This window comes from Hemicordylus capensis, chromosome 4 (genome assembly GCF_027244095.1).
Source record: "Hemicordylus capensis ecotype Gifberg chromosome 4, rHemCap1.1.pri, whole genome shotgun sequence".
Lineage (NCBI taxonomy): Eukaryota > Metazoa > Chordata > Lepidosauria > Squamata > Cordylidae > Hemicordylus > Hemicordylus capensis.
The window spans coordinates 127,162,622-127,188,451 of NC_069660.1; the positions used below are offsets into that span (position 1 = coordinate 127,162,622).

The 25,830-nt window shown below is 43.9% G+C and overlaps 1 protein-coding gene across 15 annotated transcripts in view; it reads left to right on the plus strand.

Moving 5' to 3' along the window:
- The window catches only part of DPYD (dihydropyrimidine dehydrogenase), a 773,239-nt gene that overhangs the window by 372,874 nt on the left and 374,535 nt on the right, over positions 1–25,830 (plus strand). For 14 of the 15 annotated variants that reach the window (XM_053242814.1, XM_053242808.1, XM_053242809.1 and 11 more), the window contains one exon: positions 21,294–21,478. In XM_053242814.1, the coding sequence (XP_053098789.1) occupies positions 21,294–21,478 (185 nt within the window). The remainder of the gene's footprint in view (positions 1–21,293; positions 21,479–25,830) is intronic. The other variant, XM_053242822.1, reaches the window with a different exon arrangement.

Consider the following 25,830-nt stretch of genomic DNA (forward strand, 5'->3'; position numbering starts at 1 on the left):
CGAACTAAGTAACAAGAAACTTAATTCTGAGACCGATGGAGTTAAAATTAACAAGTGTCCAGATCACCTCTCTGTCCCTGAAGTAGAGGTGTCCCAAGTGATCTATCTCCACGGCTCCCAAGACAAGGGTCAGAAGTGGAGAAAGAGTGGGAGACCCCCTGGATAGTAGCCCTGCCATCTATCCCAGGTGGTGTCTAGTTGTCCAGGCAAAGAGGACATGCTTTAGTATTTCTAGAGGCCCAGTTTCTCACAAGAGGCCAATCTGACTGCATGATATGCTACAACTTATTTAGCAGTACTGGGTAGGGAGCCAATGAGAAAGGACAAGTTGAAGCCCTCAGCCCAGTAAGGAGAGGACTGAGAATATGTGACCAGGAGGAACTGAGTGGTACTCAACCCCTCCCCCCCCGGTCATTCCTGATCCGGGGCTTGATGAGCAGAGCCAAAGAGGTGGTGCCACACAAGTTACTGGATGATTCTATTTTTAAAGGGCTCAGATGTGAATTGTTATAAATATATATATATACAACTACTCGCTAAAATCAGCCCCCTTATTGGAGAATTGAAATGTGAGCAGCATCATATCAGTTTAAAATGACTTCCACAGGGGGACCAGGAAATTCCATGTCTGCCTTGGTAGAAAATTAGTGGCAAATGTTATTAAAGCTAGACCTTTTAAACAGAAAGCAGAACAAGTCTTGCTGAGGAAGTGTGTCCATCGTAATATTAGTAGTAGAACATTTATGGAAGGTAGGTCTATCAGTAGCCATAATAGTGAAATAGAGCCCCATGTTCAAAAGCAGTATGCCATCAATGGCTTGTGGGCAACGACTAGGAAGGGATGTAGCTTTTCTACCCTTTGCATGGGCTTCCAGAAGTATTTGTCTTGTCACTGTTGAAAACAAAATGCCAGACTAGGTGGACATTTTTGAAACAGTGGCTATTATAGAGCCCTTCAAGAAAAAGCATTTATACATGTTTGTTTAAAAAAAAATTCTTTTCTACTCCTATTCTTTTCTCCTCTTCCCCATATTTTGTCTGAAGATCATCCTTGCAGGGAAGACACAAGAACAAAAATTGAATTGGCAATCATGCTCTACCTGCCCAAGTTAACTTTCATGAGATCTTATGTGATTGATTGATTGATTGATTGATTAAGTGCCATCAAGTCGGTGTTGACTCTTAGCAACCATATAGATAGATTCTCTCCCGGATGATCTGTCTTCAACTTGGCCTTTAAGGTCTCTCAGTGGTGCATTCATGCTGTTTAACATCTACATGATGCCACTGGGAGAGGTCAGCGGGAGACTTGGACTGAGTTGTCAACAATATGCGGATGACACTCAGCTCTATCTCTCCTTGTCACCTGATCCTAGGGAGGCAGTGGATGTCCTGAATTGGGGACTGCAGGCCGTGATGGGTTGGATGTGGGCTAATAAACTGAGACTGAATCCGGACAATGACGGAGGTAATGTTGTTCAGTAGGAGAGCCAATCAGGATGAGGTGATTCTACCTGTTCTAGATGGGGTTGCACTCCCCTTAAGGATCAAGTAGGCAGCTTGGTGGTATTACTGAACCTGGCTCTGCTTTTGGAAGCTTAGGTGGTGGCCAGGGATGCCTTTCCACGGCTTTGGCTAGTGTGCCAGCTGCGTCCCTTTCTCAAGAAGGCATATCTGGCCACAGTTACCCATGCTTTAGTCATGTCACAGCTGGATTACTGTAACTCACTCTACGTGGGGCTGCCCTTGAAGATTATCCGGAAACTGCAGCTAGTGCAAAATGTGGCAACTAGGGTTCTCTCTGGAGCTGCCTGGTGTGATCATATCACACCCATTTTGAAAGAGCTGCACTGGTTACCAGTGTGCTTCTGGGTCCAATTCAAAGTGCTGGTTTTGACCTTCAACGCCCTTAATGGTTTGGGCCCGGGATACCTGATGGACCGCCTGCTCCCCAGGGTTGTTGCCCACTTGATGATATCATCTGAGGGAGCTCTGCTCCGGGTGCTGACAATGAGGGAGGTTCGGTTGTTGTGCACGCGGGACAGGGCCTTTTCTGTTGTTGCCCCCAGAATTTGGAATGTTCCCCCAGTGGCCATTTGCTCCTCGGACTCCATCACAGTTTTTAGAAAGCTTGTTAAATCTTGGCTGTTTATCCAGGCCTTTGCATGATCTATATATTTAATTCTCTTACGACAGACTGAGTAGGGAACTGCGTGGGGATGTGGGAATGCATCTGGATGCCTGCTGGAACTTGATGAGTTCCAGCCATTGCCTTGGTGGGGAACGGCAGCCAGGGAGGCAGGCGGGAGAGAGGAGGAAGAAGCAGAATTGAAGGGGAATTGGCAGAGTCAGGGGAAAGGAGGAAACCAGACCCATTGCTTTGGGAGGGAACAGCATCGAAGGCAGCAAGACACCAGGCATCCGCCCTCAAGCCACCCGATGGGAAGTATGACTGCTTTGGGTGTGGCGCAGGCGGGAGATAAATAATGGCAGCGTTCATGAGAAAGAGGAGTCTGGGGTAGAAGGGGCCGGGGAGACTGGGGAAGATGGGGGTGGGGGCAGAGGAGCGGGCAGGCAAGAAATAATGGTGGCCGAGCGGGTGGGCTGGAGAAAAATAATGGCGGTGGCAAGAAAGCAGCGGAGACTGGGGCAGAAGGGGCAGGGGAGAGAGGAGACTGGGGCAGAAGCGTGCGGGGGAGTGGAGCGGGTGGGAGAGAAATAATGGTGGCCAAGTGGGTGGGCGGGTTATGGATAATGGCAGCGATGGCGAGAAAGCAGAGGTGACTGGGGTAGAAGGTGGCAGGGGAGAAAGGAGACTGGGGCAGAAGGGGGTAGGCGGCAGATAGGAGACTGGGGCTGAAGGGGGCGGTTGGGAGAGAGGAGAATGGGGCGGGGGAGTGGAGACTGGGGCAGAAGGGGGCGGGGGGGGGAGAGAAGCAGGCGAGCTAGAAATAATGGCCGGCCAGGTGGGTTATAAATAATGGTGGTGGAGAGAAAGCAGAGGAGACAGGGGCAGAAGGGGCCGGAGGGAGAGAGGAGACTGGGGCAGGAGGGCAGGGGGAGAGAGGAGACTGGGGCAGGAGGTCAGGGGGAGAGAGGAGACTGGGGCAGGAGGGCAGGGGGAGAGGAGACTGGGGCAGGAGGGCAGGGAGATAGAGGAGACTGGGGCAGAAGGGGGCGGGGAAAGAGAGGAGACTGGGACAGAAGAGGCAGAGGGAGAGAGGAGACTGGGGCAGAAGAGGCGGGGGAGAGAGGAGACTGGGGCAGAAGAGGCGAGGAAGAGAGGAGACTGGGACAGAAGGGGGAAAGAGGAGATTGGGGCAGAAGGGGGTGGGGGACAGGAGCCTGGGGCAGAAGGGGGCGGGGGAGAGAGGAGCCTGGGGCAGAAGGGGTGGGGAGAGAGGAGACTGGGGCAGAAGAGGCAAGGGAGAGAGGAGACTGGGACAGAAGGGGGGAAAGAGGAGATTGGGGCAGAAGAGGGTGGGGGAGAGGAGCCCGGGTTCAGAAGGGGGTGGGGGAGAGAAGAGCCTGGGGCAGAAGGGGTGGGGGTGAGAGGAGACTGGGGCAGAAGGGGCGGGGAAGTGTACTGCCGCACAGATGCTCTGTGCGGGTTCAGGTAGTTGTTTCTATTGCTGCTTCTGTGTGTTTTACCCGCTTGTAGTTTTTATGTTTGTATTTTATATATTTTAAATCAGTTTTTTTTTCATATTTTTAGCTTAATATTTTTAATTGTCATTTTTATTGTATGTTTTTTAACTTTTGTAAACTGCCTTGGGATTGTTTTTAATGAAAGGTGATATATAAATTTAACAATAAATAAATTAAATTAAATTTATTGTTGTTGTAATCGAGTCCATCCATCTTGCTGCTGGTCATCCTCTCATACTCTTTCTTTCAACTTTTCCCAGCATTATGGACTTCTCAAGGGGGCTGGGTTATTGCATAATGTGTCCAAAGTATGAGAGTTTGAGCCTGGTCATTTGTGCCTCGATTGAAAATTCTGGATTGATTCTTCTATTATCCATTTGTTTGTATTCCTGGCTGTCCATGGTATCCTCAAAAGTCTTCTCCAGCACCAAAGTTCACAAGCGTCAATACTTTTTCTATCTTGCTTCTTCAAAGTCCAGCTTTCACATCTATAGAGTGTTGTGGGAAAAACCATTTTTCAAACAGTTCTAATCTTTGTAGATATAGACACATCATGGCATCTAAATATCCTTTCCAAGGCCTTCATTGCATCCCTACCAAGTGTTAGTCTGAGGCGTATTTCTTGACCGCTGAATCCTTAACTGTTGATGGTCGATCCTAAAAGGCAGGAGCTATCCACCACGTCAATGTCTTCATTATCAGTTCTGAGGCTGGTTGCTGTACCCATTGTCATTAGTTTAGTCTTCTTTACATTTAGCTGTAGTCCCGTTTTTTCACTGTGCTTCTTGACTTTCATTACTAAGCTTGCAGATCATTCGCATTCTCATTTATCAGAGTGGTGTCATCAGAGTAGCGCAGGTTATTGATGTTTCTTCCTCCAACTTTAAAACCACGCTCATCTTCTTCCAATCCAGCTTCTTTCAGTATATGTTCAGCATATAAGTTGAATAAATAAGGAGAAAGTATACAGCCTTGCCTTACTCCTTTGCCAATCTGGAACCAGTCTGTTTCACCATGTCCTGTCAGGACTGTGGCTTCCTGTCCTGTGTATAGGTTTCTCATGAGAACAATGAGATGTTCTGGGACACCCATTTTCCTAAGAATATTCCACAACTTGTCATGGTCGACTCAACCAAAGGCTTTTCTGTAGTCAATAAAGAACATATTGTTTTCTTTTTGGTATTCTTTGGCTTTCTCAATTATCCAGCATGCATCAGCAATGATGTCTCTTGTTCCTCGGGCTTTTCTGAAACCAGCTTGATAACCTGTCATTTCTCCACATAGGGCTTGTGTAAGCATATTAAAAAGGTGTGCTTGTATTACTTTAGTGCCCGTAGTCTGTTTTGCATAGCCCTGGAGTGAGCAATGCAACCAGTGCTGAATCCAGTAATATACAGGTGGCCTTCATTATCCACAGTTCTGTTATCCATGGTTTCATGTATCCATGGTTGGTAAATATAGGGTTATTGGTTGGTAAATATCTGGTTGGTAAATATAGATCCATCCTCATTGTCTGTAGTCCAGTGATTTTGCACATTCATGGTTTTTTGTGTGCGGTTTTGTCCTTGGTTTTTCTGTATGTGCTTGTGGGTTATGAGAGGAGGATGGAGGAGTGCTTTGGTCTGTGTTTTTATAATTTGTTGTGCTTCAAAAAGGCCTTTTCAGGATCATGTGGCAGCCTTGTATGGCCTTTGGTATCCTCGAGGAGCTATTGGGATCCTTTAGGAGCCATTGCCCTAGAGCCTTTGCAGCCTTTTTGGGGATATTTCTGTGGAGCCTTTGCAAGCCTGTGGGAGCCCTTGGGAGTTGAGCCATTCCTGTGGAGCTTCTTGGAGGAACCTCTTGCAGCATTGTGCAGCCCTGGTAAGACCCTGATTATAGCTTTAATAAATTTAATTTTAATTTTGATGAAGTTTGATTTTTTAATTTAAAAATTCAATTTTAATCGTGATAATTAATTAGTATAGTAGTGTACTGTATAATTGTAGCTAATTTAAATTGCAATTAAAAATTCAATTAACTATAAGTATCCATTAAAATTACTTGTAAATACTGTATCCATTGAAAATTGATTTCAGATACTGTACAGTATCCATTGAAAATTAATTTCAAGTACTGAATCCATTATAATGATTTCAAGTATTATGGTGCTGTACAGTACTTTATCCATTAGATTTTGATGTTAGGTACTGTAGACATTACAATTTATTTTAATTATCAATTATTGTACTTTACTTTATCAATTTTGTGGGGGTGGGTTGTCTTGTAGAATTATTGTACTGTACAGCATTGTACAATTTTTTCCTTCCTCCACAGCTAAAATGAGCAAGTACACAGTGGAGAGCTCTGCTGAGGGGAGTGGCAAAAGATATCACAAAGTGTTGCCGTTGAGTGGGAAGGTGAAGCTGCTGGACATGTTGGCTCGTGGGGAGAGCACGGCATCTGTTGCATGCCATTACAGCATCAGTGAATCCACTGTCCGCTCCATAAAGAAAAGAAAAGCCAGTATCTGTGCCATTGTGGTGTCCAGTATGTCTTGGAGTTTTAAGGTGGTGTTACAGCCACATAACCCTCCCTTGGAATGGATGGAAAAGGCCCTCATTTTGTGAATAGAGCACCAAGCCTAGAAGAACGTGCTGCTGAGTGGACCAGTCATTCGCAAGAAAGCACTGCAGCTCTACAAGCTCTATGGTTTGCGGCAGAAGACAGTCAAGCGATGAGAACATCTGAAGGTGCTAAGCATGGTTTCCAGGTAAGCAAGGGCTGGTTTGAAAAATTCAATTACTGCTACAACTTCCACAATGTCAAACTGGCAGAGGAATGGCCCACAAAGTAGCACAAATGTTTCTGGCGGAGTTCCAGCAGCTGATTGAGTCCAGAGGACACAGGCCCAAGCAGGTCTTCAATAATGATGAGACAGGCCTGTTCTGGAAGTAGATGCCATCCCACTCGATCAGCAAAGAAGAAAGAATTGTGCCAGGTTTTAAGGCAGCTAAAAACTGCCTCACTCTGCTGGTGTGTTGCAATGCTGTAGGAGATTGTGTGGTTAAGCCCATGCACCTATACCAAGCACAGAACCCTCATGCCCTGAAAGGGAAGAATAAAAAACAGCTTTCTATCTTCCTGAGAGCCAAAGGTGATTGCAGTGCTTTTCACTGACTTCATAAACAACTGCTCTCTGCATTAGGTGCAGAGCTATCTGGTCTCCAAGAACCTGGCCTCCAGAGTCATCCTGGTGCTCAACAGTGCCCCTGGCCATCCTGAGACCTTGCAGTTCACACTCCCAAACCTGGAGATGGCCTTCTTCCCACCCAACACCACCTCTCTGATTCAACTGATGGGCCAAGGACTGATCACAACTTTCAAGTCATACTACACTTGCCACACTTTCAGGAAGATGTTGGATCTCATGAAAGCTGGTCCTTCTCTGTCAGTCAAAGATTTTTGGAGGAGCTACAACATCACAGACTGCATTGAGAACATCACCGCATCCCTTGCAGAGATCAAATCCCACACATGGAACACAGAGTGAAAGAAGTTATGGCCTGGGGAAGTCACCTCTTCATCTGCTGCAACCATTCCCTCAGTAGCTGATGAAGTGGAGCAGATCACCAACCATGATTTCACCTTTGGTGGAGAATGCCTGGAAGACATCGAACAACATGAAGTTGAGGAACTCATCCAATCCCATCAGGAAATGTTGGCAGAAGAAGAATTGGAGGACATCAAGGCAGCTCCAGAGAGCGAGGAAGAAGAGAAAGAGCAAGAGTTGCTCCCCAATCCCTTCACCACAAAAGGGCTGCAATTTGAATTTTGCAGCTGCAGACTGTCTTGGCCAACAAAGTCTTCAACCTTGATCCCCTGATGAAGTGCAGCATCAGTTTCAAAAGGCAGCTGGAGGGTGCTTTGCAACTCTGTAAGGACACCTACCGGGCTCTGCAAAGCAAGAGGAAGCAAAGGAGCATCTCCTTTACTATTAAAAGGCTGCTGTACCTATCACCACAGCTGCAGAGTCATAATCAGAAAGTGACCTCTCCACTTTCCATGGCTTTGAGGAGGAAGAGGATGATGACGATAACAGTGCCAGCAGCAGGTATACCTCTGCAGGGCCTGCTTCTGTTACCTGATCTGTTATCCAAGCAGAAGACTGGAGATGGAGTGCTACAAACTCCCGTGGTGGAGAGAAGGGACTCAACTGCTTCTTACACTTGATTTTTGCTGCTGCCGGTCAGAAATTGGAGAGAGATGTAGTGATGCTATCTCCAGCAGCGAAGTGAAGAAACTCCCCAGTGTGTGTTTACTTGAACTGGATTCACTTCTGTTCTGCCTCTTTGGCCAAACCCACCAAACAATCAGGCCAGGGACTAGTGCTGATAAGTGTTGGACTTCAACTATGTGGGGTGAAGAAAGTCCCCCATGTGTGTTCAATTCAAAACTGGATTTCAATACTGTGCCACTTCTTTGGCCAACCTACCAACCAATCAAGCCAGGGGTTGGTGTTGCTAAGTGTTGGACTTCAACTGCTGGAGAGCGGGAGAGCTGAGGTGTCCAAGTATACAGGTGGCCAATCCTAATTTCTGAATTTTCCCTGACTTTTTGGTGATTTTTAAATCATTTTCCAGGGCTCTAGAATCTAACCCTCCCCCCCCTTCCTATTGATTTAAGGTTTCATCATTCACAGTTCTGTTATCTGCAGTTGTAGGCTAGTTGTAGGGAGGAGAGCTGGTCTTTGTGGTAGCAAGCATGACTTGTCCCCATAGCTAAGCAGGGTCTGCCCTGGTTGCATATGAATGGGAGACTTGATGTGTGAGCACTGCAAGATCTTCCCCTCAGGGGATGAAGCCGCTCTGGGAAGAGCAGAAGGTTTCAAGTTCCCTCCCTGGCTTCTCCAAGATAGGGCTGAGAGAGATTCCTGCCTGCAACCTTGGAGAAGCCGCTGCCAGTCTGTGAAGACAATACTGAGCTAGATAGACCCAATGGTCTGACTCAGTATATGGCAGTTTCCTATGTTCCTATGTTCCTAATGGAAACCCTGCAAATAATGAGGGCCACCTGTAATTTAATTTTGGCTTTTGTTAAATTAAATTCATTTTTTAAAATATTGTTGCAGAGACATTGGTGTTTTGGCTAACCATAATCAACAGAGCAATTTGGATTTGAAGAGGGTGGCAGTGATGTTAGAAGGGTTGTAGAGAGAAGCACTTGGATATTCTGGATAAAAGTAACATCTCTGATGCCCAGCTATACCACTACAATCATTAGATACCCCTCAACATTTCATCAATGGAAAAAAGGACATGCCTGTGAATGGAGTTGTGGCAAAGCAACGTGGGATGTGTGGCTACAAATAAGACACAAATTAAAAGCAGGTAATACAATGCATGCAGAGTACACTATTCCAGATAACCAAAGCAGATGAGCCAAACCCATACCTTCCAGCATTTCCCAGATGAAAAGATATTTGAGGATACATTTGTAACAACCCATTTTCATATCAAGAATTGCTGATCAAGCCTTCCACCACCAGTGCTTTGATAGATGTACATTTTTTTTTGGTATGCTAATTTGTTTCAATTGATTGATACATTAGGTGTGTGCACGAAACCATTCTGGGTGGTTCAGTTCAAATTTGAACTGAATTCAGACTGAACCATAAGTCCGCAAACTGGTTTGTTAGAACCGGAGGTTCAGTTTGTGTGCTCAAACCAGGTCGACCCAGTTCAGCCCAGTTCGGGATGCTTGCAAAGGGGTATCCAGTAAGGATTCCTTGGAAATGGAATCCCTAGCAACTAAAAGGGAGTTCAAAAGGGCAGGTGGTGGGGGGGGTCATGGCTGCACAGTGGTTTCTCAGCTGTGTTGGTGTAGCGGCGGCACCTCTTGGCCCCACCAGAGCTCTCCCCATCAGTATGGGCTGGCAGGGGCCCAGTTTGGACTTTGGCTCATACACGAAGGCCCAAACCAGGCCCTGCTAGCCCACGCTGATGGGGAGCACTGGTGAGGCCTAGAGGAAATGCCAAGGAACTACCGTGCAGCTGCATGTAAGGTGAACTCCCACCCACCCCACCACTCTTTTGAACCCCTTCTTAGTTGCTAGGGATCTCCATCTGCTTGTAAAAGGGATCCTTACCAAATCCCCTTTAAAATTATCCTGACCTGGGGTAAACAAGTTCAATGCAAACCAGGCCTGGTTCAGTTCAAAGTCAGACCAGCCCCTCTTTTGGGGGGGGGGTACAGTTTATGCTCACACAAGTCGAACCAGTTCTGCACACCCCTATTATACATTTTTATGTTTTAACAGCTTATGTTTTCTTTTAATGTGTGTATTCATCTCTGGAGCATGGACTCTGAAGAAATATGAGAATGTTACAAAGGCATTTCTGGGAGGCAAAAATATGGAGACAAAAGTGTCAGTGATTTCAACAGGGATTTCAGAGACAGATTTCAAAAAGCAGGGATAGTTGAAGCTTGTGTGCTTATTGATTCCCCACTGCCATGTGAACTCATGTCCTGGAGGACACCCTATGAACAGGCCACCAGATGCTGGTGTGACACCTCATCTCCCTACTTTTTGTAAGCTGATAATATTTTGTAAGCATTGCAGTTTTGCTGTGGCAGAGCATGTTATATCTTTTCTTGTTGGAAACACTCAAGGGCACCATTTCTAGCTTTAATTAAGGGCGGCGGGGAGTGGGGGGTAGTAGAGAGACTTGCATAAAGACTCCAAGACCTGGTCTTGAGTGTTGTCTAAATCAAATGAAAACAAAATGTGGTTAAAGAACATTTGCCATGATTGCTTTTTTAACAGGTTATAATCACCAGAGATATAGGCCAACATCCTAACACTGAGCATGAGTATTATGTGAGAAACACCAGTCTTGCTGAGGGGTTCGATTATCAGAGTTCAGGTGCTCATGCAGGGAGGACAAATTCTGATGACCTCCCCTCCCCTGGAAGCACTCTGTACCACCTGAAAATATATCCCTGAAGGTTGCACAGTACTTTGGGTGGTTCCAAGGGAAATGGAGGTCATTGAAATTCCCCTCCCTCTGCTACAAGTGGCGAACAGAAGGAACAGGTACGCAGCCTGGGAGTGCTCGTGGATCCAGCCCTCTCCCCCTGGGATCCCAGGTGGAGGCTATGGCCAGGAGCGCTTTCCATCAACTTCTGTTGATTCAAAAGTTGTGAGCATTCCTTGAAGAGAACGATCTCAAAACAGTGGCGCATCAGCTGGTAACTTCCAGGTTTGACTATTGCAATGCACTTTACATGGGGCTGCCTTTGTATGTAGTTCAGAAACTTCAGTTAGTCCAAAATGCGGCAGCCAGACTGGTTTCTGGGGTAACCCAGAAAGACTATATTATGCCTGTTCTCAAGCAGTTGTGTTGGCTGCCAATATGTTTCTGGGCAAAATACAAAGTGCTGAATGACCTTTAAAGCCCTGAACAACTTAGGTCTTCTGTATGATCCCCATTGTATGCTGAGGGCATCTGGAGAGGTCTGTCTCCAGTTGCCACTGACACGTTTTGTGGCAACTCAGAACTGGGCCTTCTATTTAGCTGCTCCTGGTCTGTGGAATGCACTCCTGACAGATATCCGTGGTTTGGACTTGTTGTTGGCTTTCAAGAGAGCCCTAAAGACTTTCTTATTTGGCTTGGCCTTCCAAGGATTTTAAATTGTTTTTAAGTATTTTAATTGGTTTTAAATGATTCTGAATTGTTTAAATTTGTTTTTACATTGTTTTAAGTAACTTGTTTTAAATGGCGTTTGCCTTTGATTTTTACTTGTTGTACACCACCCAAAGCCTTTGGATGGGGTGGTATAGAAATGTAATGAATGAATGTTTGGTACAAAAAGAGAATAGTCTAGGGGGTCCATCTAACCTTTGCAGGGAGACCGCATGGAATCGGTGCCACCCCTGAAAAGGCCCTGCTTCTGACCTATGTTTGTCACTGCTTGACCATGAAGCAGGGCCTTGGATGACAAATGGAGTGCATAGGAGGCACATACAAAGGTGGGCATGCAGGTCCTAAGCTGTTTAGGGCAGGACCAGTGTCAAGGGTCAGTGTTGTTGCTCAGAAAGGTTCACTGACGATCCCTGAGACCACCTCAGTGCTCATAACCCTTGTGGTCTGTTGGTGCTGGCAACAGCGGCAGTGAAGCCACTCTTCTCAGGTAGGAAGGGGGCCATGGGTGGAAGTTTGCCAAGAGCTCCCTGACACTTGGAGTGGGTCCTGGCTTAGGGCCTAAAGCCAAAACTAGCATCCTGAATTGAGCCAGAAACACATTGACAGCCAGTGTAGATGATGCTTAAATCATCTCGGCTTTTTTAGCTACATCCAGTAACAGTGTTACCTTTCTGGTAGAGAAGCACCCTTCTGTATCAGTACAAATTGGCTTGGGCTAAATATTATCTGCCGTCTTGTATTTTGCCATATGCACCTCTTTTTCTTTCCTTTGAAATAGTACAAACAACAGGAGGTAAAAACACCATAATGCAGACCCTTATGAATGTAATACCTTTTATGATAAGCTTCCATTAGAAGTTCTAGAACATGCATAGTTTTCATTGGAATTGTTGTAAGAAGGGATAAAACAGAGAGGAGTTACTTTAAAAGGCCATTTTAATCCCAGCATCGTAGTGCCAAATGTTTCCTTAGACAGGGGCTGTGAAGCACAATGTGATCATTCTGTAATTATTTTTTCCTTTCCCCAATAGCTGCACAAGAATAGGTTTCCCTCCCTTGTGAATAGCTATGTTCAGAGTTTCCGCTTATCATTATTTGCCAGGTTTCACTAGGAGTTGATATCACATATGCTCTTACTAGGAGACCATTGATAAATCTTAAGTTTGGCACCAGACCTGAGCCCAGAATACTGCATTTTATTTCCACATTAGATTCAATAAAGAACAGAATACAGAAGAAAAAAAGATATTTCTAACATTTGTTTTGGGGATACAGAAATAAACAGCTTGAGGGTCTGCACCATCCATAAATATGCAAGCATACATGGATATGTTGGACTTTATTGGATGTTGAGTAAACACTGATCACCACAGTCTTAATTCTTCAAAAAGAATTCATACAAGCTGACAATGTGGCAGTGTGTGCATAGTTTTCCTTTAGATATAGGGTACATCCTGTAGACACATGGATTGGGCTTATTTTTTTTTTCTAAGGAGGGCTGCTCCATGTGCCTGAAAACCGTACCCTATAGGAATCATAGTTTGTCAGGGCTTTGGGGTTTTAGTAAGGACTCAGAAGCTCTGGCAAACTACAATTATCAAGCGTTTTTGTGTTCTGGAGCTATTCCCAACATTTAGGGTTAGGTTGGGGTAGGGCTTCATCATTAAACGGATTGGGGGAAGGAGCGCTTATCAAGGTGTTGTGTGTAAGGAGGCCTTTAGTTTTGTCATGTAGCCATTGACACGGAGAGCACAACCAGACTGAGAGCTAAGAATGGTCAAGCTTTAAAACGAACTAGTGGGACTTGATCTGAATTACCTAACTCAAATGCCTCATTTTTGGAGAGTACTTTCAAAACTGAGATAGGGGAACCAGCACTCCTCAGTTTCTCATACTGAAATGATGGTAAGAATTGTCCCTAATTCTAAAGCAAAGGCTCAGAAACATCCCTTTTGATCCCCACTAAAGAAAGGCATGTAATCAAATTAGTCTCCTATCTCTTTTTCTTTCTGGTGGATTTGTAGCTTGTAAAAATTATTGTTGTCCTCACAATAGTGGCACCAAACTGGCTCATTGTGCAGTTTTTGGGGTGGTTTTTTTAAAAATCCATATTATTGTTTAACCAGTTACTATACTACAGCCAAGGGTACGCTGCCAATTTTCATTGAAAGAAGTCTGTAAGATGTATATCAAAAATAACATTAATGAGCTGCGAATGCCAAAATTACAGGAACTTATGAAATTGGTTAAACATAAAATACCATTAAACTGTTTACTGAGGCTTCACAGATATACTGCAGCTAATGAGCATTTCTGCTATTTAAATAAGCCCAAATTGAACACACATTACATGGATACATAATTAGTCATGGCAGTCAAGCACACACAGTGTCACTTTTAAAGCTTTATTTGAGGAATCTTTTCCATTTGATTTGTTTTGCTAATTAAAATATTTTCCAGCTTTCCAATATATCTTAATATTACCAGGTTTTTTCGAAGTGGTCTATAATTGGCTGATGCGTTCTCATTTGTGTCTATTTGCACAATGAATATAGCAGTTTGAACTATATTATAGTACACAAAATTATTTTGTTTTTTTGCCTTTGTGCTGATGTTGCTTGGTAACATTTGTGGGCTGTCATCCATTCTGAATGATCCCATCAGATTACGTAGCTATTGCTACTAAAATGTGTGTTGCCATTACAGTGGAATAAAATGAAGATTCACATTGAAGCTACGATGGCATCAGTACTACTTCCTCCATGGCTCCTTCCCACATTGGTCTGGTAATGTGGAAGGGATGGGTTCATGCAAGAAGAATTACACAAATACCCAAGTCTGTTTCAGAATAGCAATATTTCTATTCAGAACTAATTTATAGCTACCTTGCTGAAGCTAAGGCTAGGTCTAATCAATAAGGTTGTACACATGATCATGAGAAGGGCGGGCAGGAGGGGAAGGCAGGGATGAACCTACCTTCCCCCCAGATTGTTGACAATCTCCTCTTCAGCACACACTCATACGATCCACACTGATCTGAGCAGTATGAATCACTGGAGGCCAGGAAAATTAGTCCTGGCCTCCAGAAGTCCCAAAACATCCCATGCAAGCAGCGCGGTAGATTGAGGGATTTCCCCCCTGATTGGGGCGCTCTAGGCACATGACTCTCTACCTGGGGTAATGGGAGTGCTTATTACCTCAGCTGTTCAATTTGTATTTGTCTAAAAAGTCCTAAGAAATATTCTTTCTGAAGTGGCTCTTTGATAAAACATATTTCTAAAACCCACGTGGTCATTGATAGGAATGACCTGTGTATCTGACACTTGTTTTAATTGTTTATTGCATTTTTATCCAGCCCTTCCAGAAAGTGTGTATGGTAGGCAATGAGATAGATCACCCAAGATTACCCAGTATGCTTTTTTTATTCTGGCTGAGCAGAGATTCGAACCTGGGTGTCCCTGGGGTTGGACTAATACTCTTGTCAGTAGCAACTTGAACATGGGTAGTATAGTAGGTCATCTTGAGCAAGTCACTTTCACAGTCCAGCATACTTCACAAGAATAACCCCATGTATGCCACCATTAGCTCCTTGGAATAAAAAGGCAGAATAAAAATGTGGTTGATAAATAGTATAGTTGCCTAAACTTCCAACATTGCTGACCTACCTTTATGAAACACATGTCCAAGGTTCTAGAAAATCATCTTTCTTTCTTTCTTTCTTTCTTTCTTTCTTTCTTTCTATTTATTTATTTAATACATTTCTATACCGCCCAAAACACAAGTTCTTTGGGCAGTTTACAAACAATAAAAAACAGCCAATAAAAGATTAAAATATTTCAACAATTAAAATTGAAAGGTTAAAACTATTAAAATGCAATTAAACCAGTATCTAATTAAAAGCCTCGGTGAACAAATGCATCTTGACTGCCCTTTTAAAAGTTGTAAGAGATGGGGAGGCTCTTATTTCAGCAGGAAGTATGTTCCAAAGCCTTGGGGCAGCAATGGCGAAGGCCTGTCCCTGAGTAGCCAGCAGACGAGCCGGTGGCAACTGCAGACGAACCTCTCCAGATGATCTCAATGGGCGCTGTGGTTCATAGCAAAGAAGATGTTCTCTTAAATACCCAGGGCCCAAGCTGTTTAGGGCTTTATAGGTTATAACCAAAACCTTGTACTCTGCACGGAAACTTACCGGCAGCCAGTGCAGATGTTTTAAGATAGGAGTGATATGGTCTCTCCGAGATGACCCAGAGGCCAATCTGGCTGCCGCATTCTGGACTAACTGCAGTTGCCAAACTACATACAAAGGCAGCCCCACATAGAGCACATTGCAGTAGTCAAGTCTGGAGGTGACCAGAAGATGTACTACTGTTCTGAGGTCATTTATCTCATGAAATGGACGCAGCTGGCGTATCAGCCAAAGCTGATAAAAGGCACCTCTGGCCACTGCCTCAGCCTGGGACAAAAGGGAGAGTTTTGTGTCCAGAAGCACCCCCAGACTGCATATCTGTTCCTTCTGGGGAAGTGCGACCCTATCCAGAACAGGCAGATCAAAATCGTCTCCCGAGTTCCAACCCCACAGAATAAGTACCTTTGTCTTATCTGGATTCAGTCTCAGCTTGTTACCTCTCATCCAGCCCATCACTGCCTCCAGGCAGGCATTTAGGGAGGTTATGCCTTCTCCCGATGATGTTGACATAGAGAAATAGATTTGGGTGTCATCAGCATACTGATAACACCCTGCACCAAATCTCCTGATGATCTCCCCAAGCAGTTTCATGTAGATGTTAAACAACATCAGAGTCAATATGGAGCCCTGAGGGACACCATACCGAAGTTCCATTTTTGAAGAACAACAGTCCCCGGGAGACACCATCTGGAATCTGCGTGAGAGATAGGAGTGAAACCATCACAAAGCAGTGCTTCCCACCCCCAACCCCCTCAGACGCTCCAGAAGGATACTATGGTCGATAGTATCGAAAGCCGCCAAGAGGTCCAAAAGGACCAACAGAGCCACACTTCCTCTGTCAATTCCCAATTGGAGATCATCTATCAGGCAAACCAAGGCAGTCTCCACCCCATAGCCCACCCAAAAGCCAATCTGAAATGGGTCTAGATAATCAGGTTCATGCAAGGCTGCCTGGATTTGGGAGGCCACCACCCTCTCAATTACCTTGCCCAGCCACAGAAGGTTGGAGATAGGCCTATAGTTGCTCACTCTGAGGAGTCAGGGCAGGCTTCTTCAGAAGTGGTCTAATGATTGCCTCCTTAAGACAAGGAGGCATCATGCCCTCCCTCAGAAAAGCATTTATGATTTCTACCAGGCCTTCTACAACAACCTCACTGCCAGGTATTATTAGCCACGTCAGGCAAGGGTCAAGAGAACAGGTGGTAGGCCGCATCAGTTGGCTTACCCAGTCCATACAGTTGGGTTCTCTTCTTTATTTTATCATTGAAAACTAATGTTGGTTTAATAACTCAGCTGTTTGGGGTTCAGAGACTAGGAGAAAGCAAATCTAACCAAATGCATGCTTTGTTTGAGTTCAGTTTAGTTTTCTGCAAGCAGTGGAACTTTAAAGGAGAATAATCACTTCTGATCCTGAAAGTGACACAGTATTTCCAGTTTTAAAATTAGCTGCTGAAACATGCAAAGCAGTTTCTTTTCCTGGTCTTTTTGTCTAAGCCATCAGTGCCTTATCTTAGCATTCAGAATTTCAAAATGTTTTGTGCTTGGCATTATCGGTATTAGCAGCCCTATGTGGTATTCATATTAATTTGTCATAATAGCATTTTGTTGACTATCAAAAATGAGATAGAGAGCCTAATTATTACTTCCTTCCAATGTACTTTGAGATAATGCCAGTGTACAGGTCTAAATCCAATCAGTCCTTTTTTCCTCTTCACTTCAATCCCCCAGATTCTTTCAGTGATGCTAGTGCATGATCCAAAGGAACTATATATACACAGCTAAAACCTGCTCATATAGCTAGTGTGTACTTTAACTTCTTTGCTGTAGTGGCTCCAAGTTGAACATGTATGTATCAGTAGTATATCTGAAACAGTCTCACTTCTCTTCCTTCCTTCAAATCCCTTCTGAATCCCTCCCATTATTTTAGGAAGTTCTTTCTCAACCTCAGTTGTCTGTCCCTCTGGTGCCACTAGCCTCAAGAACACCATGACACCCCTCCATTCTTTCCTTCCATTATTTAACCCATTGATGTGGAAACTGAGAATGGGAAAATATGAAAATGCAGTTCCTTCCTATAATTACAGTTTTGACTTTACTGAGGGTTTCCCAAGGCAAAACACAGCTGCCTGGGCTCATCTCTTGTAAAAACAGAACACATCTTTGACACTGTTCTATGACAACTGAGAAATAATCTTGTCATATGCTAGCAGGTTTCTCTTTTACATATATGACAGCACAGCTACATCAGTTTAATTGACCTTAGCAATCTGCATCTGCGTGCTTTATGTCCCCAAGGGACTCAGAAATTGTTCCCCCTGACTTTTAGAGAAAGAGCCTGGGTGCCATGCTACTGTAATAGCTACATAAAAGTCATTCATTTTAATACAGGGTATTGAGATGTGCTAAAATAATACTTTCATCTAAACATACTTTACTTTGAAGCTAGAGTAAAGAACTAGGTGTTGTTGTTTTTTAAATGACAGTTTATTCTGAATCTACAGTGTATTAAAGAGCAAATAGGATTACTTTTAAATGAATACTATTTTTTGTCATAAAGGGCAAGAGAATATGCTTCAATTTATTTATACTGTGTCTCATTATTTTGTGATTCCTGCATATGACAGATGGATCCTTAATGGTTTATTTATTCACATTTCCTTTTTATTCATTCCACTCGTCCTGAGGAGCTCAGGGCAGCCTATGTGATTTCACTTCCGCTCTCATTTTTAACTCTGTGAGATAGTGGCTGACCCCAGGGAGCGTCATGATTGCATGAGGACTTGATCCAAGGGCTCCCTAGTTTAAAGGGAGAAAAGGAGGATATGACTGTGGTGGCAAACCTTTTGGTGGCAAACTCATTACTAGCCAGGCCCAATCTTCATTTGAAGCTTGGACTCAATTCATAATGAGTTTGGAATAGGAACTCTTACATTCACCATTAGAAGCCTCCTCTTTAATTCCAAATTTCAGTGCTATCACCAAGCAGAATGCATTGGTCCTAGTGTCTATACAAGGGCAAGGCAGGCCAACCAATAGGCTTCATACTGCTTGCCAAACACAGGAGCCAATGTTATTGCACCTCTTTGTTCCCATCTGCACCTGAAGAAGGCTCGACATGAATGCAAATAGTCCAGAAGCTCACTAGGCTAGGTCCCAATTTCAAACAGTTCAAGCATGTGAGTTTGCAATTCAAGCATGTAAGTCTCTGTTAAGCCTCATCCAGAAAATGAATTTTTACACATAGGTAGAACTTCCTACTCCCAGGTAGTCCTATTGGATACATTGGATGCCCCCCACTCACTTTTCAGGCCACAGAACCCACAATAATTTAACACTTTACCCCAGGGGAGTTCAGCGGTGACCTGCACATCCCAACCATGATGCCCTGTGTGACTGCACAACTCACTGAGAATGTTAGGTCTAATCTAAGAAAAATGAACATTTCAAACCCTACACTAATTAGGATCCATACTTCAGTATCTCAGTTCCCAGCATTTCAGCTTAAAGGACACACTATGACTGACCTAAAGGTAATCTGGAGCTGGTAAAGTGCACTCTACAGGCCAGTCACCCACAATAATTACATATTTTGTTTGGTTTCTTGTCATCTATTGTGGGCACAGACTTACTGGATACACAATACTACTAACATCTTCCTCAAAAACAGATGACAGTGCTTCCCTCTGTGAATGTGGTTGCATCTCTGGGAGTATGTCCAGTTTCTTGTGTCTCATAATACCTACACATGTCAAGCCCTTGCTCAGGAGAGCCTCTGCTAGCTAGACAGTGGGATAATAAGGTTATCCCTCACCACAATTCTCTGAGAGCAGGTTCAAATGAACGTTATCCTGCGCACACACAAGAACATCAAATTTGTGGCAGGAACGCACCTGCCCTGATGTCACTGGTGGATGTGCCCACGTGCTCTTGGCACATCCTTTCATTACGTGAGAGGGATGCTTATCTGAATCACCCCCTCTATATGGGCTTCAATAAGTGGCTCCAAGTGTTGCTCCATGGCTGTACACATTGCTGCACAACTTGCAGGCCTACTTGTCTTTGTTGAAGTCCTCCAGCTTGTTTCCCAAGGCAAACATTCCCTGTCAGTGGGTAGGGTGTTTTTGCATCCTACCATGATATTTTCAAACCATTCTTCTTTGGCTTTCTTGGCATGTGTTGTTAGAAAGGACAGCACCTCGGCAAGCTAGTAGCTGCTCATTAACTGCTGAACAGACCCAGAAATGAAGCTGACTGCCCCTCCTGAACAAACAAGGTCCAGATACATGAAATGGTTGCCACCTTGGTCTCCTGTAATAGGGCTTTGTCATTGAACCTTGTGATCTCTTCAAATCGTCTCAGCTGCATCGTGGCACAGAAAAAGGAAGACTGCAAATATACTGCCCACAGTACCTGCAGCACTTCATGATTGGCATGAAACACAGCAGCCAGGACTAGCAGGCCAAGATATGCTTTCAGTTCTGTTAGGTCAAGGTGATTCTCAGGGGAGTCCCCTGGGGGGAGCAGGGCCCAGAGCAAATGTAAGTGTGTGCAGGGCTCCAGCCATGCCCCTCATGTTGAGCGGCACAATCATTCTGCCTTCTTTGCTGAGCCCTTTCATCAAGCTCTCAGAGCCCAACGTGCAGTCAGTTCACTAGGTGGAAAGCTTGCAAGAGAGAAATCCCTCTAATCAAGCCCTCCATCTTCTCTTGGCTGCAAGCCTAGCTGAGAGAATGAGAGGGGGAATGCTATCTGGGCTAGTCTCTCCTCCTCCCTTAACCCCTCTGCACGCCTGTGTCCCTGTCAATTTTATCCATCTCGTAGCTGGGCTAGCTCCTCCTTCCTCCCCTGCTGCATTCTGGTCTTCTCTCAGCCATGCAGTACTGTCTTACCTTCTGGGCAAACTGCACCACAACATTAAAGTACGGATCCACCACAGCTAGTGAGAGAGGGCTCCCTCAACAGCCACTGCTGCTCTTCACTTCAACACCCCATTGCAGCCTGCTTAGAATGTTAGGCAGAGCTGCATGATGGGGAAGAGATGGGCAATCAGCCTCCTCAGGGGAGAGGCCAGACATGGGGCTCCAGATTGTGTGAGGCTCCGGGCAGCCGCCTTGATTTGCCCTACTATAGGACGGCCCTGGTGATTCCATTGGAACATAGGAAGCTGCTGCCTACTGAGTCAGACCTTGGTTCATCTAAAGCAGCATTGTCTGCTTTGACTGACAGTGGCTCTTCAGGAGTTCAGGGAGTTATTTGGATTCCTTCCTCAGACCCAGATCCCACCTCACCATTGTTCAGTGGGTAAGTGATAGACTGATTGTAGACCACCATTTCTGCTTGTCATGTAACCCATTATCTTGGTACCTCTCTCCACTGCGAACCAAACTCCAACCTCCGACTCCTTCTGGGCTGTATCTCACTAGGAGAAATGGGAAAAGACCAGAGATATACTATGGACAGTTGATCCATAGATACCAGGCTTACTGAAGCTGACATGAGGTTGCAGCTGCTGGCTAAAATCCCTGCTTCTGCGAGGTCAGATGCTTCCGAATGCTGTGTACCAGAGGGCAAGTAAGAGTTTGACAACAAGAGCTTAGCTGGGAGTGCAGTGGTTTGCTTGTTTGCACACCTTTACACAGCTGGAGGTGGAAATCTACCCCAAAATCCAGATGAGGGTTGATATGCATGCATTATATTAACTGTTGTTCCATTTATCACTTATTTCTGTGTCCTCTGTTTTGTTCTGTTTCCCCATCTCTTTCCTTTCAATACAGTAAAAGAAGCTCTGAGTCCTATCAAGTTTAACAGATGGGGCCTTCCTGAAGTCAATCAAGAAACCATGCAGACAAGTGAGCCATGGATTTTTGTGGGAGGGGACATTGGTGGAATGGCTAACACTACTGTGGAATCAGTGAATGATGGAAAGCAAGCTTCCTGGTATATGCACAAATACATACAGGTGAATATTTAGTGGCATCCCTGCCCACCCTCCTGCCCTTGTTTTCTTTTCTCAGATACAGAATGTATTAGACAGTTTGCTATTAAAAAACAAGAGCAGTTCAGATGTAATGGATTCCAAGATCATAGAGAAGAATCCAGAAGGAAGGTAATTAAAAAGTGGGTGGGAACCTTAAACAATTTAAAAAAAAACTTGCAGGAGCATAATGACAAAGACTTTGGTAACTTTAAACTGGATGAAGCTGGCTTTTATTTATCTAGGTTGTAGATGGATTTTAACGTAATTTTTTTATGTTAGCCAATGAGAATTACCTTTACTCATCAACTCTGATTTCTACCCAAAGGAGATACAACTTAATGTGTAATATAGAGCATAATATACCTTACTCAGGTAATTGGAAAAACAGCTTATAAATATTAAAATAGTACAGCATTGCACAGCATGGGAGACTTTTATAAAGTAGAATATTTTTAGCGTTATTATGTATAGGGTCTGATCACACCAGCACTTTCTAATACCCATACAAGTCAAGGGCACAGCACAAAGAAACCTGCCTATCTCTCAGATAAATCTGACAGTCTTTCAGGAGACCACAGGCAGAAGGCAAGAGAGCCTTGACTTGTGGGCAGAAAAAGGTACATGTAAAAGTTGTGTAATACGAGCTCAAGCAGGTTAAGAGACAGTTCCTCTGACTTGGTGCTGTGAGGCTCCTATGTCCTGCTCTTTGCTTTTTCTACTACTTCATGTAGGCCTTCCTGCAGTTGTAAACAAATCGTAAGACAGATCCCGTCTGTAGAACTCAGCAGATCATAAAAACAAGGCCATTAACGGAAAACAAAATCTGTGTCTGAGAACTAGCACTGGAAATTTCATTTTTAACTAATCAGATTGAAAAGGATCCATATTAAAATAGTGGATTCTGAAGGAGAGGTTTTAGTTTTTGAAACCCTAATGATAATTAAAAATAGGTAAAACATTCTGAATACAAAAAAGGTGGAAAATAGGGCATGTCTCCCTAGCAGTTAGTATTTTGCCACCATGTTTTACTGCAGATCACACACCTAACGTAAGCAGTTTCAGTTGATTTTAACCAATGTTTAACTCCCTTCTCTAGGCACTGGATTTGTCTGTGCTGGTTATTAAGAAAATCTCTAGTAGGTGACCAACTTGAACAGTGGCTTTTTGTGTACTAGGTGGGCTATGGAAGGTCCAGGCTTCTTCGTGTACATGGATTAAGCTGGCATAAAGAGCACCAATCAACCTAGTGCTTCACCAGCTGTGTCTGTTCCTGTGTTGAGATTCAGCAGAACAGCGATTTACATTTCTGAAGTTTTTGCCATGGTGCTTTAAACCAGGGATTCTCAACGTAGGCTCCCCAGATGTTATTGGACTTCAACTCCCATAATCTCCAACCAAAGGCCACTGGAGCTGGGGATTATGGGAGCTGAAGTCCAGTAACATCTGGGGACCCAACGTTGAGAATCCCTGCTTTAAACCATGTGATAAGCCTGTCTGATCATTCTTGATCTATTTACTTTGGAATTTTTCCCCCTTGGGGAATAGGCTATCCCTGTTTGGTTAATGCAGGGTTCCATGTTCCTTCCCTCTTGACTGAAAAACTGGCCATCATGGGTACACCCATTTCTTTTCCAGCAGCTTTTATGATTCTATAGAGATGCTGTAGCAGATTCCAGCTAATAGCAAGAAGTAGGACTAGGAGACCTCCAAGGTCCTTTCTGACTCTCAAATTGTATGATTCTGACTCATGTATTGTAAACAAAAATATTAGTTATACCTTTCTGTTTGTGTTTTACTTAACAGAGTTATCTAATACTGAGAAAAGACTATACATACGCCAGCTTAAGAGAATTTATTTGGGGCAAAATGAAGCCATATATAAGCACATATATTCCATCAGTGGTTTATGTTACCATTTTGCAATGGTGGCATAGGAATAACTTTCTGAGAATAGCTGCAAGGAGGATATAAGAACTCCCTTCTTTACGTGTGTGTGGATTTTTTAGAATAGAAAAAAGGAAAGAGACAAAAGTAGGAGGAGTTTCTGATGTACAGTAATGTCGGCTGACTCCATGGTTGCATTGAAAGCTGAACAAAGGCAGAGAAGAGTTTTGGCTGTGTTGGGGGAAGAGAGGGGAGGAAAGAGGGAAATATAAGAGGAGACAAAACTGGTAATAGTTTGCCAGTTCAATATATTCCTTGGAGCAACAGGCCACACAGACAATAGAAGCAAAAGGAGAGGGGACTTGAGGTTTTGCAAGTATTCTTCTAGTCCTAAGGAGTCTGACCTTACATTTCATAGATACTGCTACATAAAACTTGCCAAGGTAGCCAGATATCCAGACCAGAATATAGGAATGTAGGAAACTGCCTTATACCAAGTCAGATCATTGGTCCATCTAGCTCAGTATTGTCTACCCAGACTGGCAGTGGCTTCTCCAAGGTTGTGTGCAGGAGTCTCTTTTGGCCCTGTCTTGTAAATGCTGCCAAGGAGGGAACTTGGAACCTTCTGCGTGCAAGCATGCAGATGCTCTTCACAGAGTGGCCCCATTCCTTACTATGTTCCCTTACAGTGCTCACACGTGTAGTCTCCCATTCAAATGCAAACCTGGGTGGACCCTACTTGAAACATTTCCTGTAATATGTAGCTCTTCCCATGTTCTATTGGGAGAAAGTTCAATTTGGGGGCCTTCCAAATCTTTTTTTTTTAACTTGACATTTATATTCTGCTCTTCCTCCAAGGAACCCAGAGTGGTGTACATAGTTAAGTTTCTCCTCACAACAACCCTGTGAAGTAGGCTAGGCTGAGAGAGAAGTGACTGGCCCAGAGTCACCCAGCAAGTATCATGGCTGAATGGGGATTTGAACTTGGGTCTCGCTGGTCTTAGTCCATCACTCTAACCACCACACCACACTGGCTCAAATGATAGCACTCTTATTTATCTATCTAATATTCCATATATAAAATCGCAGGATGGCTAACAACAATATGCAGAGAATTAAAACAGGTACAAAAACATTAAAAACAACACAACAGGCAAAACTTCAGTTAAAGTCTGACTCTGCACAATGTCCCCAAGCCTTGGATGTGTGTGCTGCCCTCTTCCATGCTCGCATGGGAAACATTTTCCAATTTAGGTAAAAATAAATCTAGATTGGTAATGATTTCTGAACTGACCAATCTTGGTTAATTCTAATCTACTTATTTAAATAAACTATTATCTAAAGTTTTAGGTAAGTAGGTAAGAATTATACCAAGATTGGTTGGTTTGGATGTCATAGCTGCACAAGAGATGTACACAACACGGATTTTGCATTTTGTTTCTAGCTCAAAACAAAGCACAGGTAGCCAAAAGGTATGAATCAGTTCTTTCAATGAAACAAAACCTGAACTGCTTTGTGTGTTTTGGCCATAGGGAACAATGGGGAAACTCGGAACACCCCTTTGTTTCCCATGGGTGGCTCCTAGGGAAACCAAAGTGGGTTGTGTGGTAGGGCATGATGGGTGCTACCTACTGTACCACCCAACCCACAAAAGAAATGGGCAAGCAGGCAATTTTAAACAAATTTTTAACCTTTCCGCCAAACTCCCAAGGGATCCTCTATAGTGTGCCTATAAAGAGCCACACTATAAGGGCTCTCTCTGCCTCGCAGTCCATTTAAATACATTTTGAAACTCCCTCCTTGTGTGTTTCCCCCTCCCTCCTTCCTTCCCCCCAGCCAATGGGGGCACCTTGATTTATATGATACCAAGCCAACCAATAAGCAAGGAGATTGCAAGCCAATTGGGAGCCAGTGCCAGAAAACCAATCAGCAAGGGGAAATAGGCATCCAAAATGGTACTCGAAATGTTTCAAATCAAAACGGGGTTGTTTTGTTTTTCATTCAAAGCAGGCCCTTTATTTAAAGAGCATTTTGTTTCAAGCTTGAAACACTCAAAATGGCTCATTTTGAGTTGAAACGTTTCAACGTTGAAACATTTTGCACATCCTTAGTAGGCACTTGTATGCGCATATGGGGGAGCATGCGTCCCCAAGACTCAATTACTTTGTACAGAGTCAAGCTTTGGCCAAGATTCCACAAGACATCTAAACCAACCCTTATTCTGGGGTTGGCAGTTATGCCTTACAACTCTTTCAGCCTGAATATTGATAACTAGCATTCATAATTTTCAAGATAGAATTCCATTATATATTAACAAAACTGTTAACCTGGCAATATTGCATTGTTTAGCATAGAAGGATAGCTTGCTTCTTCTGCCCAGTTATGATAATTAGGGGATTTTTTTGGAAGAGGGGGTAGAAGAAGAAGAAGAGATCCCTTTTGTATTTAAC